This window comes from Morus notabilis, unplaced genomic scaffold (assembly GCF_000414095.1).
Source record: "Morus notabilis unplaced genomic scaffold, ASM41409v2 Scaffold1568, whole genome shotgun sequence".
In the NCBI taxonomy this organism is placed as follows: Eukaryota; Viridiplantae; Streptophyta; class Magnoliopsida; order Rosales; family Moraceae; genus Morus; species Morus notabilis.
The window spans coordinates 156,645-175,651 of NW_010368046.1; the positions used below are offsets into that span (position 1 = coordinate 156,645).

Here is a 19,007-nt window from a genome sequence, read left to right on the forward strand (position 1 = left end):
GAGGTGGGCTTGCCGCGCGGATCTGGGAAGCTCGCGAGAGAACCGGCTCGCTGAGGGTGGGTGTGCCATGGTGTTGGTTCGCAGGCGGAGGGCGTGTGGACTCTCATTTATCTTTTTAATATAATTTTGTGTGTTAAATTTTAAAAAAAGAAATTATATATTATATTAATTATCTTAATATTAGAATAATTAATTAATAATTAGATTTTTTAATTAGATTTAATTAATTATTTAAATTATTTTTCTCAATAAATTTTGAAATAATTTAAAGAAAAAAATATAATGATGAAGTAAAATAAGAACAAAATAACTAGTTTTAAGTCATAAACTTTAAAAAAGAAGTTCTAGGTCATAAATTAAAAAATATTTCCGAAGCATAATTTAAAGTACTAACATAATTTAAGTAAATTAATAATTGACTAATCTAACACTTAAATCTCACGACTAAGAATTTTAAAGATGTATCTCTTCTTGAGTTGATCTTGAATATTGTAGAATACACGTAGTAAATCATACATCATTGCCAATTTCAATTTGTTAGTAGAATTTTTTACTTTTTATTTTTATATTTACAAATTTATTAGTAGAATTAAATATAAAATCGTAATTCACATTTACTATCAAGATTGTAAGTGCTAATTCAGTGGGAGATAGAGAGAGTGCCAATTATATTCCTCATCCTTAAAATTAGTGTAGGACCCACTTATTATCACTCTCATTCTAAGATAAAAATAGGTAAGTAAACATGAGGTTAATTCTGAAACTCAATTCTCATTCTCAACTCCTAATAAGGGACTATTTAGTTCATTGATTAGAGTTTTTAATTCAAATTGAGATAAAATTTTATGTGAGAGTTTTTTACTATAACAAAAAAGTTAGATGTGACTGTTTCTGAGAACTCAATTCTCATTCTCCACTCTTAATAGGGGACTGTTTAGTTCGCTGATTCGAGTTTTTAATTCAAATTGAGATAAAATTTTATGTGAGAGTTTTTTACTATAACAAAAAAGTTAGATGTGACTGTTTCTGAGAACTCAATTCTCATTCTCCACTCTTAATAGGGGACTGTTTAGTTCGCTGATTCGAGTTTTTAATTCAAATTGAGATATATTTTTATGTGAGAACTTTTTATTGTAATAAAAAAAATTAAATGTAATAATTTTTTAAATTTTGTTACTGTAGCTCAAATCAATAAAATAAAATAGACTTAAATAAACATGCCATGAGTGTTTTGAAAGTTGATTGTTTTTCTATTAAAAAAAACGCTAATCAAGGACCCACTATCAATGACGTAACTCTCTCTCTTTATCTTTCTTCTCTCTCCTCTCTTTTCTTTTTCTTCTTGTCTGTCTTTCTTCCTTTCATCTCCCTCCTTCCTTCTCGTCCATTCATTTCTCTGCAACTAAAGAAAAAAAGTGATTTTTTTTTTTCTAGTGAGGTGCTATATTAGTTTTTGAAATGTGTCTGTAGTGGGGAAGAGGGCTTCGCCAATAGGGATTTCGTTAAAAAAATTTGAAAGTTGTTGAAAGTTTGTTCTTGGATTCAAGATAGAGAAATGGAGGAATGGTGAGGATGGCTGTAAGGTATAGAGGAAGGTAAAAGCAATGTTTTAATATTGTTTTGTGGTTCTTTTGTTTTGTGGCTGTAAGATCCTCTTGCTGAAGAACCCAAAATAGAAAGGGCAAAGGGCAAGAGGAGAGATTTTTTGCATTACAGTAACAAAAGAAAAAAAAAAAAACTACTAATAATACAAATAATAATTTAAAGACGTACTCCAACCTTTCTTCTGCTTCTTCTTTTTTACTTAGATGGTCTTCTTCTTCTTCTTCTTTCTACCTTTCAGGAAATCGCTAAACCACTAGGTCATGCAGTTCTACCTTTAAACAATATTCATCTTTCTTTCACAAAAGAAGAGCGAAGAAATCATTTTCTCATTCTTTTCCTGCCAACGATATGGCCATTGTTGCTTCTTCTTCTTCTTCTTTCATTATCAACAATGAAGTCTTTATCAGTTTCAGAGGGGACACTCGTAAAAACTTTACTAGTCATCTTTACTCTGTTTTACGCGGTAAACACATTCGAACCTACAGAGATGATCCAGATCTCGAGAGAGGAGATGAAATTTCGCCTGCACTTTCGAGAGCAATTGAGGAATCAATGATTTCAATAGTCGTCTTCTCGAAAGAGTATGCTTCTTCTAGATGGTGCTTGGATGAGCTCGTGTACATTCTCAAATGCAAGAATGAAAGAAGTCAGATCGTTTTACCCGTCTTTTACAACATCGATCCATCGGATATTAGGAAACAGAAGGGGAGTTATGCTATTGCCTTTGCCGCACACGAAGAACGTTTTGAGCTGGAAAAAGTGAAGGAGTGGAGAGATGCTCTGACTGCTGCAGCTGATCTATCTGGCTTTCACGTACAAGATCAGTAAGTATGATATTTGATCATGCCTTAATATTATCAATAAGCTCCGTATGTTATCATCCTAGATAATACTCATTAGATGTTCAGGAGTTATTTTCGTTTCATCTAATTATGGGGTTATGTTTTGTATATTATCTGCAGTGTATAGCTGTGTGTTATATCTCCATATGTAACGAATATTTACAAATTTTATATAAATCTTCTAAATAATATTTGAAAATAGAAAATGACTAGATAAGTAAGAATTAATTATTACTTCCTCAATTTGTATTTTTTTTTTAATTTTAAAATTAAAATAGGTAAATAGTATTAGCAAAATCTAATTAGGTGAATTTGTTACTTTTCAGTTTTTGAAACAAATAACAAAAACAAAAGTGCAAGCAAAGCTGTAGTGCCAAAAGTAACATATTTTGATTTAAAATGCGTAGTTAAGCAAAACAATAATACAATCTGAAACTGTCACATAATGAATTACAATCCGTAATATGAAAGAATACATCTGATTTCTCAAAAAAGAAAAAAAGTATACATTTTAATTTGTTTTACTTTTTTGCTAATTTCATCGTGATTTTTTCATATTAATTCATCTCTCTTTTATATTTATGCTAGGTATGAGTCAGAATTAATTGAGAAGATTGTGGAAGATGTATTGAGAAAATTAAATCGTTTGCCACAAATTGCTATGGAGACTAAGGGTCTTTTTGGAATAGATGAACGCCTTGAGGAAATTGAATCATTGCTATGCAAACCAAATCCTCGGGGCATAGGCCTTTGGGGGATGGGTGGTATAGGCAAGACTACTTTGGCTCGCGCCATTTTCAATCGGTGCTTTTATCAATTTAAAAGTCGTTGCTTTCTTGAAAATGTTAGAGAAAATTCACAGAAATATGGACTGCCTCATCTAGAAATCAAATTGTTTTCAATGCTATTGGATCAAAGAAATCTGGAAACAGTTGACCACTTTGTGAGAAATAGACTCGTAGGTAAAAAAGTACTCATTGTTCTTGATGATATTGATGATATAGACCAGCTGGAGAAATTGGTTGGAGATGGTAGTTGGGTTGGTGAAGGAAGTAAAATCATCATAACGACAAGAGACAAACAAGTTATTTTGAGCGCTGACAAGGAAGTATATGAAGTTAAACAATTAGATTTTGAGAAAGCACTTCAACTCTTTCAGTTCAGTGCCTTTAGAGCAAAGCCTTCCATGACATTTTTGGAGCTGTCAAGAGCGTTAGTAAATTATACTGGATGCAATCCGCTAGCTCTTAAAGTTTTAGGTTCCTCCCTTCGTTCCCAAACCGTAGAATATTGGGTTAATACATTGAACAAACTTAAATCAATTCCCGATCCAAAAATTCAAAAGGTGTTGAAAATAAGTTATGATGGGCTAGATGATAAGCAACAAGATATTCTCCTTGATATTGCATGTTTTCTTAGAGGGGAGACAAGAGATTTTACAGAAAGCATACTAAATGATTGTGATTTGTTTGCAAGTTCGGGGATTGAAATTCTCATAAACAAGTCTCTCATAACCATTATTGAGGGCAAAGTTTGGATGCATGATTTGATACAAGAGATGGGTTGGGAAATTGTTCGCCAACAATCTATTAAAGATCCTGGTGAGCGTAACCGGATGTGGATTCCTCAAGACGTCTATAATGTTCTAGAAAACAACATGGTGAGTATCAAATTCTAAGCGACTATAGAACATCATCTCTCTCTCTCTCTCTCTCTCTATACATAATTAATTTTAGTAACTGTTCCTTTTTATTTTTCTTAACTCATATTCTCATTTATCATTTTTTTTTTTAAATTTCTAGGGAACTAGAGCAATCGAAGGAATATACCTTGACATGTCTAAGATTGATGATGATCTACACTTGGAACCTACGGTTTTCAACAAGATGCATAGACTGAGATTGCTCAAGATATACATTGCAAATCATTCCTATCATCATAAATTCAAAGTATATCTTACTCAAGGTCTGCAGTTTCTTCCTCCTTCCCTAAGATATCTTTGCTGGTATAACTATCCATTAAAATCTTTGCCATCAAATTATAAGGGGAAAAATCTTGTTGAACTTGACATGCCCTGTAGCGAGCTTACGCAACTTTGGAGTGGTGTACAGGTATGCTATAATATTAATTAATAAGTTGAATATCATGTATTAAATGTTTATGATTACCTATTGTTTTTAATCTAAAAAAATGACTTACTAAATTCTTAACGACCCGAGTTTTCGGACCATTACTTTGTAAGACCAAGAAAATTCAGAAGTTGGAATTCAACTATTAAAAATCTACATAGACAAAATTGACTACCTGACTGTTACTTTAAATCAAACCTTGGACTTGGCTTGAGTTGGAGTCTTATGGTATGATTTGCATTACTGAGAAAGTTAGTCTACTTTATGTGTTTGTATCCAGTTTACGGATATCCTAGCTAGGAACTTCCTTTAATCATGCTGTGGATTGAATTTAATCCTTGTGAATTAAATAACTTTCATAACCTAAGTAATACTCATGGAACTTTATGCATTCTTAATGTCATTTATCATTTTGACATTTGAAGTTTTACCACTTTTAGGATCTATTGGAACATTTAGAATTCCTAAATCGTTGTAACTTAATATTACCAAGCAGGGATAAAAATCTTTAAAAAATTTATATTCTAAAGATCTCATGTACAATTTAAATTCATGAACTAAAAACACACCTATTCAGACATGCTTACATAATTGATCATCAAATAACATAATAATTCCCTTATTGCAAGTAAGTATCATGGCATGTACTAATGGGGAAATTCATAATTCAAATTGTCATAAAATCACATTTTTATTCATGAATTTATCGGGGCTTACAAAATTAATTAATTAATTTTTTTTTGTAGAATCTTGGAAATTTGAAGTGTATTAATCTTGGTTATTCCAAGCAACTGATTAAACTTCCAGATCTATCTCGAGCTCCAAAGCTAGAAAGTATTAATCTTGAGGGTTGTATAAATTTAGTTGAAGTTCCTTCACTTAATTTCCAAGGATGTTTTGGATCTCTTACATTACATGGCTGTACTAAGATTAAGTCTTTTCCAATGATATCGGGGAATATCAAGTACTTGAATTTAGACAGGACTGGAATAAAAGAATTGCCCTTATCAATTGGGCGTTTAGAAAGTCTTGTGGAATTGAGCCTCAGTGGTTGTCAACATATCAAGAATCTTCCAGCAGCTCTTCCGAGTAATATACAAGTTTTAAATTTGAGCGACTTGTCAATAAAACAAGTGCCATCAATTGGGTCTTTTGAAAATCTTGTGGAATTGAGCCTCAGTGGTTGTCAACATATCAAGCATCTTCAAATAGGTCTTCCGAGAAATCTAGATATATTGAATTTGCGAGACTCATCAATAGAACAATTGTCTTCACCTTCAATTGAGGGTCTTGATTGTCTGAGGATATTTTTTCTTGGAGGATGCAAAAAGCTCCGGAGTCTCCCAACCAATATTTTTAAATCCAAATCTCTTCAAACCCTTGAACTTGGCGATTGTTCGAGATTGAAAAAATTCACAGGGATCCAAGTGTTAAGCAACTCAATTGTAATTGAAAAGTTTTTTGGGCTCCGTCGTCAAGATATGAGTTGGCGCAGAAAACTCGAGTTTGTCCCAAAATGGATTTATTATTTAAGTTGTATAAAATTCTTGTCTCGCCGTGGGTGTTTGGAACCTGAACATCTCCAAAGGAAGCAATTTTTTTTGTTCTCCTTAAACCGGCTAGATCTAAGTAACTGCAATATTGTAGAAATTCCAGTTTGGCTGAGCCTTTTATCCTCGTTAACTTGGTTAGATCTAAGCGGGAACCCATTTGAGAATATACCTTCAAGCATCATACAACTTCATCGGCTAAAATGGCTCATCATTAAAAATTGCAAGAAGCTCCGATCTTTGCCACAACTTCCATCGTCTGTTATAGTTATTAATGCAAGGGGATGTACTTCTCTGGAGACAATATCAAGTTTGGCGTGGTGTGGATTCAACACACGGCGTGTGACTTACCCTTTCATTACATTTGAGTTCCAAAAGTGCTGGAAACTAGGACGGAATGCACGCAACATTTTAGGTGATGTCTTATACAGAGTTGTTAAATTGAAATTGGTACGTATGTATGTATTTTCTTTCACTCTCTCTCTCTCTCTTAAAAACAAGAGTAAGTAATTTGAAGATTGAAGTAATTAAACATTAATACACTATTATTCATGTATATTGGTGATGTAGGAAGGAAGGCGTCATACAATTACAGTATGTTATCCGGGAAATGAAATTCCAAAGTGGTTCAGGCATCAAGACGAGGGGATTTCAACAACTATGAAGCTTCCCTGTGGTTGGCATAATTCTAATTTGATGGGTTTTGCCATTTGCATTGTTGCTCCAATAATCCCACCAGGCGCAGGCTCCTATTCTTCTCCTATAGAAATTAAGTTTGACTTACATCTTAAAACTAACTGCGGTCAAATCCACAAATATCACAAGTACGGTAATTGGGTGATCCACAGTGATGAGGAGGAGGAGGCTAAAATCACAAGTAGTGATATTAGTTCGGACCATGTGTTCATGCAATACGACTCTAACAACTTGTTCAACAAACATCCTGATGTAATGGAGGCATCATTCTATTTCGAATCTAGAGATTTGTGGCAAAAGAGAAATTGTGATTCGACTGTGAAAAGGATTGGAGTTGGGTTGGTATATGCATGCAAATGATTGATTATGTGATTGAGGAGGAGGAATCAGCTGAACAGCCAAAGTTGATTATTGATTATGTGATTGAAACATACGCACCTAAAGTTGGAGTCGGACATTGAGGATCTGTTCATGTTGTTTTGATGTTTAACACTCAGGACACTTGTATAAATAAAAGGGTAAAATAAATGCATTTTTGTACTAAAATTCTTTTTTAATTTTATATTTCCGTATGCTTCCTTGTATGCAATTATTATATTGATTACGTTGCATATATATGATTCTAATTTCTGTTACAATTTAAGTAAGAATTCTGTGGAAAAATCATTACCCGTAGGTGACTATATGAACATAGAGTTGGGACATTGAGGTTGCCTCTTAGTTGCTTGATAAAATGCGTCAATGAATATTTGAACATTTCTTTTTCTTAAATGCTGAAATTTTAAAATTATAACATTTGAGTTATACGCTGAAAGTTTTAGCCAAAATCCCATTGATAACATCTCCCCCTAAATTGGAAAAACTGACTTTTCACTCCAAATTTAGAGTGTTAATCTGAAAGTTTTAGCCAAAATCCCACTGATAACATCTTCCCCTAAATTGGAAAAACTGATTTTTCACTCCAAATTTAGAGTGTTAATCTGAAAGTTTTAGCCAAAATCCCATTGATAACATCTTCCCCTAAATTGGAAAAACTGACTTTTCACTCCAAATTTAGAGTGTTAATCGTCAGTTTGATTGGTTTAAAAATTAGTTTCCTTTTTTTCTTGAATATTCTTTTGTTAAATTTGTGTGACTTCAAGTGTTAGAAGAATAGCTTTACGGATACGATATTTGAATTCATGACTCAAATGTTTTAGGGATATGTTGTGTTTTCTTTAGTCCATAAAAAATGTCTTTATAATTCATTTTGGTTGTATAAGCTTTCTGATCGTCCTTTTTCCTATCTTCTTAACTTTGTTGTCTTTACCTTTTTGTGTTATACAGAAATAAAGGTGAAAGGGCAAACTTGAAATCTGAAGTTGGAGGGAATGTTTTCAGCATTTTTAAGGATTCATAGGTACTTTAAATGTTACCACACCTCTTTCTCTTTCCCGTCTTTATGTGTTGGCACTTTTCAAAGTTTTCATGGTTCAAACTATGATAGTTGGTTCGGGTACAATATTTTTTTCTCACAAAAAATTTAAATTTTAAAATTCAGAATCAAAACCACTTGTTTGGGTGTGTGATTATGTGAATAAATTCTAACAAGTTGTATAAAGAGTGGGATTGTAAACATAACAGTAAAGAGTCGTTAGTTGGTTAGAATATTAATTACAGATTGTTGAAAAGAATAAAAAGCATAGTGAGAGTGGAGGGAGTATCGGAGATCAGAGAGTTGTTTTGGGAAAAGTCACATACTTTTAGACTTTTAGGTCCCGTTCACTTCACTGATTCGAGTTTAGAATTTGAGTTTTACTACAGTAAAAAGCTCTAAAAAACAGTCACATCTAACTTTTTTGCTACAGTAAAGTCTCTCACATAAAGTCACATCTCAACTCGAATCAGCGAATTAGTATTTACTCATTTAACAATGAGAGGTCGTTTTTGTACCATGTGGTGTTGTGATTTTGGTAAAAATGTTGCTCCGGGTAATGTAATATAATTTATAGAGATAACACGTCTATTTTTTTGTTTAAATTTTGTAATTATTTATGTGGTATTTCTCACACACAATGTTGATTTCTGAAACAATTTTGGATATGGAAACGTATATTTAACGGATTGTGTATAATAAAATTTTTTATAAAACCTTTGAAACACATCTATAGAGTATATTATTTTTCACTAATTTGAGAATGATTAGAATTATAGTTAGCGACCGATTAAGATGATAACTTGAATTCTTTGATCACGAACAATCGTCGCTCCAATCGAATTGTAATTTTTGGGCCTTCCTCCTCAATTCCTTGTTTTTACTAAGAAAATGTGTGGGCACACCTGAAATAGAACATGATTAGAACTCGAACACTCACATTGGGAGATTGAAGAATCTTTTTCTCCTCTTCCTCTAGATGGTGCTTGGATGAGCTCGTGCACATTCTCAAATGCAAGAATGAAAGTGGTCAGATTGTTTTACCCGTCTTTTACAACATCAATCCATCAGATATTAGGAAACATAAGGGGAGTTATGTGATTGCCTTTGCTGCACATGAAGAACGTTTTGAGCCGAACAAAGTGAAGGAGTTATGGCCCCGTTCATTTCGCTGATTCGAGTTTAGAATTCGAATTTTGCTACAGTAAAAAGCTCTCACAAACAATCACATCTAACTTTTTTACTACAGTAAAAAGCTCTCACATAAAATCACATCTGAACTCAAATTAAAAACTCGAATCAACGAACTAAACGGGCCCATAGAAATACTTGACTACTGCAGCTGATCTATATGGCTTTCATTTGCAAGATCAGTAAGTATGATATTTTATATAAATCTTCTAAATAATATTTGAAAATAGAAAATGACTAGACAAGTAAGAATTAATTATTACTTCCTCAATTTTTTAATTTTAAAATTAAAATAGGAAAATAGCATTAGCAAAATCTAATTAGGTGAATTTGCTACTTTTCAGTTTTTGAAAATTTTGGTCTTAAGTTAGAGCCACATCCTCATCCATTTAGGGTAGCCTGGGTAGATAAGACTTTCCTACCTGTTAGAGAACGTTGTCTAGTCACATTCAAGATTGGACCATATTCTGAGGATATCTACTGTGAGGTTTTACCTATGAATTTGTCCCACCTTCTTTAAGGTCACCCATGGTTATACGATAATTCTGTACAATATTGCGGTCATAATAATACCTATAAGTTCACGTGTGGTAAGAATACCATTCTTTTGCGTCCTGTCAAGCCTGTCGCTAAACCATCTTTTAGGAAACTCACGGCCCAAAGACAACAAATTTTGACCCATAAATCTTTTGAGAAAGAAAGATCCACAAGTAAAAGTCCTTTTGAGATTGTCTATAGCCTCCTTCCACGTCAACCTGTTGACCTTATTCCTTTGCCTACTGATTACTGTCATTCTGATTAAGCTTTCGCTCATCACATTCATAATTTGCATGCTGAAGTTAGATAAAAAATTATTTTGAGCAATGGTAAATATAAACTTGCTGCGAAGAATTTAATGAAGGTGATTATGTCATGGTTCGCATTAATCCTTAGCATTATACAAAACATGCTGTTAAAAAGTTACATGCCCGAATTGGATCTAATGCTTATTTAATTGATTTGCCATCAAATATGTCTATGTGACAACCTGATTTGACAAGCCATTATTAGTAGGTTTTCATAGCGTAAATATGAAAAAAAAAATGTACTTAAAAGAATGTATTAAGAATATTTTGCAATAAATTTTTCCTTTTTTTTTTTTTTTTTTTTTTCAAAAGTACGAAGGTTAAAGTACATAGTTAAAGTTTGAACATTAAAATAAAAATTAAAAATACTTTTCAAAATGGAAAATCTTGGATTGTGATAATTTCATGTTGTCAGAACCTTTAATTGATAGTTCATATCTTGGAACTTAACTCTTTTGATGAAGGATTCATCTTTTGTTTTGTTAACTTGATCGGTTCTAACAAACGAGAGAGGTTCTCATTGAGCTTGTAAAAAAAACTTGTTCCAAAATTTGAGGGAAATATAAAATTATTTAAGCATTTTAAATGGACCATTTTTTTTATAAGTCTCTTAAACATTTACTATAAAAATATCTTGTTTAAAATAATATTCTCAAGAAAACTCTTTAAAATAGAAATAAAGGTAATTAAAACTTGTAATTCCATAATGGGGCATTTTGGACCAATTTTTCAACTTACTTAATTCCTTAGATAATTACTGGATACTTAACTAGATAGGTTCATGCCGGTTTCGTTGTATCTTTAGCTGCTTAGCAATCTACTAAAAAAATAACAGTCCCAAAATAATAAAAATAATTTCAAAATAAACTTTCAGAAATAGTTTGTGTGGAAACATTCAATGGCTCGACCCATCACCCTTGTACCACATGCTCTATCTTGTCAGACTGTCCATACAAAAAAAACACTCTGACATTTTAAAAAAGATAAAATCCTTAATTGCCAGACAACTAGGTTGAAGTCACAAGATAAATACCTATAGTAGAATGGTACAATGTGAGCTCGGGAGTTGACACCGTCAGAAACAATGTCATTCTTGGGATATAATACATAAATTTAAGTTTAGAATTTGTTTAGTCTAGAATAAATTTCAAGACTTGAAACAGTTTGAAATATTACGCGAGTAAGAATTTAACGTGATATCGAAGTAGTCGGGGATTGATATTGAACTGTAAATAAGCAGTAGAAAAGGAACCGTCAGAAACTAAAATTTTCTGTCGGCTAAGTACTTCCTTACAGTCAGTATAAATTTTATCTGATGCAAGAGAAATTTAAGAGATTAGACAAAAGTACAATGGGTATGTTAGAGTTTGGTTGGATGAGATGTGATGTGATGGTAGTGGTTGAAGAGAAATCATGACAATCTTTTTCACTATTTTCTCTCATCTTGGCTAACCATGTTAGGAGGTTTTAGCAAAAGTTTTGGTTACTTGAGTGTGCTAGAAGATTTTATGATGAGAAGTGATGTGATGACAGTGGTTGAAAAGAAATCATGGCATACTTACCCTTTCTTTTCTCCCACCTAGACCGGCCATGCTTAAGGGATTTGAACCCAAAAATTTAGTTGATTAATGGAGTTAATTTGGTGCTAAAAATGATTACCAACTTGTCTATAAATAGAGCCATCATAAACTAGGCCTCACTTTTACTCTATTCTTTTCTTCTCCACACCAAAACCGGATTCACTACAATTCCAGGCCTCCAAAATTTTCTCCACTCTCCCTCACCAAACCGAGCCTTCTTCTAGTCCACATACACTCAAAAGTTTTCATATATCTCACCATAAATCTTAGCTTAAGTTGGAAGAGAAGAGGAGGATTTCAAAGGTTTTCAAAAGAGAGTTCTTTAAGGGTAATTTCTTGAACTCTTCTCCATTATTTTTATAGCCAACTTTAAGCTTGAAATTATGGATGTAAATTGTGGTCCTTTGTTGTGAAAAATCGTAACGCAAGTATACGCTATCGCAATAAAGTAATATAATAGTGAATAAGAATATCGTCCCCCGAGAATTGTTGTTTACTAATTACCGAAATTGTATTAACCCCAATTTTATTTGAATACTTGAAAATAGAGTTTATAAAATTAAGTAAAGCAAAACTAAAAACAATTAAATAAATTAAACAATGCTAGCAATGGATGAAAATTCAATAGATTAAGATTGTAGGGTTTTCGATTTCACCAAATTAATCATGTTCAAATTCTCATAATTCAAGAAAATTAACATTCAATCCTATACTGACAGCAATTTCTCTAAAGCAATTATTATTCTTTCTCAAGCAATAATAATATTAATCCAATAAGCAAAATCTACATCTCTGTCAGACTTCTAAACCTGTTGAAAATCATTAAGTGCAAGAAATTCAAAAGAACTGCACAAGCATCGTAGATATCTCTATCCTATGAACAACTCATGGTATTTCAATTAAGAGCTTAGTTAATTATCACCTCTCGGTCTCAAATTAAATACATAATCATGTAATAGTTGGCCAAACAATCACAAGCATTAAGAATAAATTGAAATACTCAACATATATGGATTAAACATCAATTACTTAAAAAATAAGATTGAGAATTTGAACATTCATAATCCGGCTACATCGTAGCCCTAGAAAAAGGAATTAGTTCATCTCTAAACAAAATAAATTGCTAAACAAAGTCTTAATCATTGGAAAGGAAAGAAAAGAACTAGTTTGGAGTTGAATTGAAGCGTCTCCGTCTTCGGATTTGAGCCATTCTTCTTCTTCGTCCCAATTCTCCTTTTCTTCTCTTGAATACTCTCTCAAAAGCCAGCCGTCATTCCATAGTCTAAAAGTCTCTTCTAATTGCCCTAGAATATCTATTTATATGTTTATGAGCATTAGAGTCAAAATGGGTAAGTTTTCTCGCGATTGGCCTTCAAAACGCGTCTTTTCTCGCGTCGTAGCGCCGCGGCGCTGAGTTCCTAGCGCTGCGGCGTTACTGTGTAAAATCCTGGGCGCTGCGGCGCTGTAATGGGTGCCTAAGCGCTGCCCATTTTGCCCCAATGCACTAATTCCGTCGGAGTTCAGCGAAATTTGTCCAAAACTTTCCAAATCATAGACTTTCACCTAACCTTCAAACAAAGAACAAAAACACACATAAAAACTAACAAAAACCTCAAAAACCAACTAGATATTAAGTGCAAAACGATACTAAATGAGTGAGTAAAACTCACTCATTAGTAAATAAGAATATCGTCCCATGAGGATTGTTGTTTACTAATTACTGAAATTGTATTAACCCCAATTTTATTTGAATACTTGAAAATAGAGTTTATAAAATTAAGTAAAGCAAAACTAAAAACAATTAAATAAATTAAACAATGCTAGCAATGGATGAAAATTCAATAGATTAAGATTCTAGGGTTTCCGATTTCACCAAATTAATCATGTTCAAATTCTCATAATTCAAGAAAATTAACATTCAATCCTATACTGACAGCAATTTCTCTAAAGCAATTATTATTCTTTCTCAAGCAATAATAATATTAATCCAATAAGCAAAATTTACATCTCTGTCAGACTTCTAAACCTGTTGAAAATCATTAAGTGCAAGAAATTCAAAAGAACTGCACAAGCATCGTAGATATCTCTATCCTATGAACAACTCATGGTATTTCAATTAAGAGCTTAGTTAATTATCACCTCTCGGTCTCAAATTAAATACATAATCATGTAATAGTTGGCCAAACAATCACAAGCATTAAGAATAAATTGAAATACTCAGCATATATGGATTAAACATCAATTACTTAAAAAATAAGATTGAGAATTTGAACATTCATAATCCGGCTACATCGTAGCCCTAGAAAAAGGAATTAGTTCATCTCTAAACAAAGTCTTAATCATTGGAAAGGAAAGAAAAGAACTAGTTTGGAGTTGAATTGAAGCGTCACTGTCTCCGGATTTGAGCCGTTCTTCTTTTCCGTCCCAATTCTCCTTTTCTTTTCTTGAATACTCTCTCAAAAGCCAACCGTCATTCCACAGTCTAAAAGTCTCTTCTAATTGCCCTAGAATCATCTATTTATATGTTTTCGAGCATTAGGGTCAAAACAGGTAAGTTTTCTCGCGATTGGCCTTCAAAACACGTATTTTCTCGCGTCGTAGTGACGCGGCGCTGAGTTCCTAGCGCTGCGGCGCTACTGTGTAAAATCCTGGGGGCCGCGGCGCTGTCATGGGCGCCTAAGCGCTGCCCATTCTGCCCCAATGCACTAATTCCGTCAGATTTTAGTGAAATTTGTCCAAAACCTTCCAAATCATAGACTTTCACCTAACCTTCAAACAAAGAACAAAAACACACATAAAAACTAACAAAAACCTCGAAAACCAACTAGATATTAAGTGCAAAATGATACTAAATGAGCGAGTAAAACTCACTCATCATCCTTTGAAGCTATGGTTTGTAATAAAGGTGTGTGAGTTTTAAGTTAGTTTTGTGTGTTTTGAGGTTAGTTGGATTAGTATTATGTGGTATGCTTATATTTGGTTTAAGTTGCTTATTTTGGGGTTAGAGGTAAAATTTTCTAGTTACTTTGAATGCGAAAATGAGGACCCTAGAGCGGGATTTTTCAGTATTTCTAAAATTGAACTTATGGCTCTCAATGTTTTGAATGTTTTTATGTGATTGTGACAAAACCCAATTTTAACTCCAAATGCAAGTTTTAAGCCGTTTTGTAAAAACGGGATAGGCTGTCTAACACAGTTTCAGGAAAAAAAACTACAGCCACTGTTTTCAGCCAAACGAGGCCTCTAGGGGCTGAATTTCAGTTTTCTTTAAAAACGAAAATTTTAGATCTCGACGAGGCGAAGAATTGTCGCGACGAACAGATTTTCAAAATCCAAACCTAAGATGTACTAAAACGCAGATTTCAGAAACTGCACAGTTTTAACTAAACAAAACTAACCAGTGTTGGTTTTAACAAAAGGTTATAAAAGTACATCTTAAAGTCCTTTTAAAATCAATAATTTAAATCGTCATGTTTAAAATTTGTTTATTTGTTGCATGCACTGTTGCAACGTTCTAAAACTTAAATACTCAAGACTAGGGTTGTTAGCTAAAACCTCGATTTTCTTAACATACCTATGTACATATACTTTTCAAATATATATGCTTGAAACCTTTGAATCATATATACATATACATGATTTTACTTACTCTTACTGCGGAAGATTTAAGTGTGAGCGGTATCCATTCCCATCTCCACCATTCGTCCGCCGTTCGCCATTGCCCTTCAAGAATTGCTGATAGGTTTCTTACCTACAACATGAACATATCTGATTAAGTTTTCGCTCAGCAAGTAGGAACTATCTCTCGTAAAATAACTGTAAGTTCACATGAATAAATATGCATGAGTTGATTATGCTTAATTATGATGTCTTATCATAATCTTATTATCTTATCTTTCTTACTGATGAGCCTGAGTGCTCGTACCACTTGCGCGCAATCATCGGGATGTGAGGGTTTGCAAGGTCCCCCATGACACTGTGATTATAACTGAACTGAATGCCTCCCTTGTGGAGGACATTATTATTATTTTTTTCTTCTCCCTTGGGAGCCTGAGTCACCTCCCTCTCAGAGGCCGGTACGACACTCAACTGAGATTATTCTTATAGGTTCTTCTTGACTTATTAAGGTTTATGCAATATGACATAGCATAGCATACTATAACATGAAATGTACTCAAACACATATAATTCATGTGCACTGCTTAAGTATATACAACATGACATAACATCGCATACAATACTTAAAGCATAAACATGTATATATAACATGTGTAACTTTTTCTTTAAAATCTATTCATACTGTAGGCGAGATTCCTACTTACCTGATTTACAGAGCTGGAATCCACTTTTCGCCAAACAGCCTATTCTCTTACTTGCTTACTTCTGAAAATGAACACCCATTGAGAGTGTGAGATTATCTGTCGTTTGCTATTCTATTTTAGCAGCCCATGAAGGAAATCTAGCGCTTTACTTAAGGCAAGTATTCATTTCGTTTACTGAAAGACAATTTACTATAAGGATCAATTTATTAAATCCTCAAAATCTTATTTTTCTTAATTGCCCTTAACATACTTATGTCTAGATTGAAAATCATTTACCAAATCTAGTAACTTATTCTCCATAATTTTTCTCATTGGACTTATTATGGTATTAAGGCCCAATTCGGCCTAGAAACTTATTCACGACATTCTAACTCTTAGGCCGTTGAAAATTTAAATTCAAACAGGGTATCTTGAATTAAATGCGGGCGTTGGACCCACATCCAATCTTTAATGTAAAATTAAAGAAATAATAGGGACAAAAAAGTGTTGATCTGGAAAAAAAAAATTGCGCGGCTCTATAAAATAATTTATACGCTTCCGCTTTTTAATCTGTTGATTCTTACTAATTTAATATGAATTTTTTTTTAAATTTTGAGATATGTTTTATACCTAAGGATATTTTCCAACATAAGAGCCCAAGTTGATTCAGTAGAAACTTGTTAGAAAACAAAATTATGAAAGCTGTCAAAGAAATTGAAAAAAGTCATACACAGAATGAAATCAGGAACAAGAAGGGATTTAGAGATACTATAAGAATCAGTGATTCCGAAATCAGAAGAATTAGGAGACGTTTGTTTCCTATATTCGTCCATGATTTTAAATCATGATTCATAATTTTTTATAATATTTTTTTTCATAAAAAATACACGTAAAATAAAAATAATTCTGAATCATAATTTTAAATACATAAATTAAACGTCCTGAGTGATTCTAAAATCACAGAATCATTAGTCCTTTCCTATATACCAACCCAACTCCAACCTATTGGACCACAACTCCAACTTGAATTTTCTGTTAAATGCCGTATTTCAAATAGAATGATGCCTCTACTGCATCACTATATTCCAAACACAAGTCCGGATAGTACGAGATGAAGACATGGTCTGAAGTAATACCACTACTAGTGATCCTGGCTTCTTCTTCTTCATCAATGAAAAATTCCCCACGATAGATCATCCAATTACAATTATATGCAGCAAGTTTGTCGATTTGACCGAACCTAGTTTTAAAATGTAACTCACAATCATTTGCATGCATAAACTTAAATTTCTGCATTATATCCCGGGAATGACATTGTTTCTGATGGTGTCAACTCCCAAGCTTATATTGTACCCTTCTACTATAGGTATTTATCTTGTGACTTTAACCTAGCTGTCTGGCAATTAAGGATTTTTTCTTCTTTTAAAATGTCAAAGCATTTTTTTATACGCTGCTAACATCATGCTATGCTTGGAGATTCTTAGAATTAAGATTCTCAAACTACATATGTACTGAAAATTCTTCTGCCTTATAGTACGGCGAGAATTTATCGATCGAATTTACTTGATTGTAAAACATGAACTTAGCATGAAATCAATTACAGAATTTAGGAATACAGATGTTAATTCCATAAATCCTTCAGTTAGAAAATATAACATAGTATTTTCTAGGAAAATCCTTAGTTTAAATACATAAATTGTATTATTTAAAGTCTGAGATTTTCTCAGTCATTACAATGCGTGATCCTATTATCACATTCACCTTAGGTAATTTTGAGCCTTTTTTTTTTTTTTTTTTCTGAGGCACACACTTGTATAAAATAATGTGTGTTGAGTCTATGGACCGATTACGCCCTATGGAATAATTTCATTATCGCGAGTTTAGATAAATGGTGAAAGTCAACTATTGGACGTTTACCCTCTAGATTAGAATTTTCAAAGAACAATGTTGGGTTCAACTTCTTAAATAGGTTATTTATTAAACAATCTCTAAAGTGAACTTATAACAAGAAGTTTAAGAAATTGATAGGTTCGTGTAACTAGTTCAATTAAGAACTATTTATTAATAATTATTGGCTTTAATCCCATCACAAAACACCTTACATTTAAGCTGGTCATAAATCAAAATCAAACAAACATAGTAAAACCAAAATTTAACATTCAACACTCAAAATCATAATGTACATGTCGTTTTTAGTCATCTCCCATTATAAATCCACCTAACAATTAACTTTTCTAAATACCAACATTACAAAAATTGGTCTCTTAACACAAACTCTGTCAATTGGGCAGATTCGACCTCAGTTACGAGAAAGTTTATAATAAACTGTAGGAAATTCTAAAAATTACAAAACTACTGCCAAATCAAAGTTGACTCATGGGGCTTTCTTTAGAGCTATTCTTTGCTAGGTTTTAGATTCATTAGACTCATAAAAATCAGCTCAAAATCTAGACCAAACTTTCCGTCAAGAATTTGACAGACTTTTAGGCATGAACTTGTAAAAATCATAACTAATTATAGAAAAATCTTTTTTCCATGATTCTTAAACTCACTTAAAGCTTAGGATGTCTATTTTAATTGTTCGATGGGACGGGAAAGAGAGTTTCTATCACGAGTTTAGGTACCTTTTGAGCTGGGGATGGGCTTTCTTTTAAAGTATGGTACGAGTGACTGACCCTCTAATGTCAATGATTCTCTAAAAAACTTAAAATGTAAAGCTGGTTCAGAAACTCATTGATGTTCATTTCAACAAACATATAATATGCAAACTTTTATGTTTAAAACTCACATGCGAACACTTGAATCAACATCCTATTTCGAGTTGATTAAGTTCAAATCAACCAAAACTCAATTC

The 19,007-nt window shown here is 32.8% G+C and overlaps 1 protein-coding gene across 2 annotated transcripts; it reads left to right on the forward strand.

Annotated features, from left to right (window-relative positions):
- The first annotated feature begins 1,387 nt into the window (after positions 1-1,387).
- Positions 1,388-9,273, forward strand: LOC21411145 (disease resistance-like protein DSC1). Of its 2 annotated transcripts, XM_024176077.1 has the most exons (8): positions 1,388-1,595; positions 1,844-2,429; positions 3,036-4,107; positions 4,250-4,558; positions 5,323-6,576; positions 6,697-7,340; positions 8,149-8,221; positions 9,216-9,273. In XM_024176077.1, the coding sequence occupies exons 2-6, from the start codon at positions 1,954-1,956 to the stop codon at positions 7,180-7,182; spliced, it is 3,597 nt and encodes a 1,198-aa protein (XP_024031845.1). In that variant the 5' UTR covers positions 1,388-1,595; positions 1,844-1,953; the 3' UTR covers positions 7,183-7,340; positions 8,149-8,221; positions 9,216-9,273. The 2 variants fall into 2 exon arrangements, with proteins under 2 accessions (XP_024031845.1, XP_024031844.1); XM_024176076.1 differs by lacking the exon at positions 9,216-9,273 and having other exon boundaries at positions 8,149-8,338.
- Positions 9,274-19,007: the final 9,734 nt, after the last annotated feature.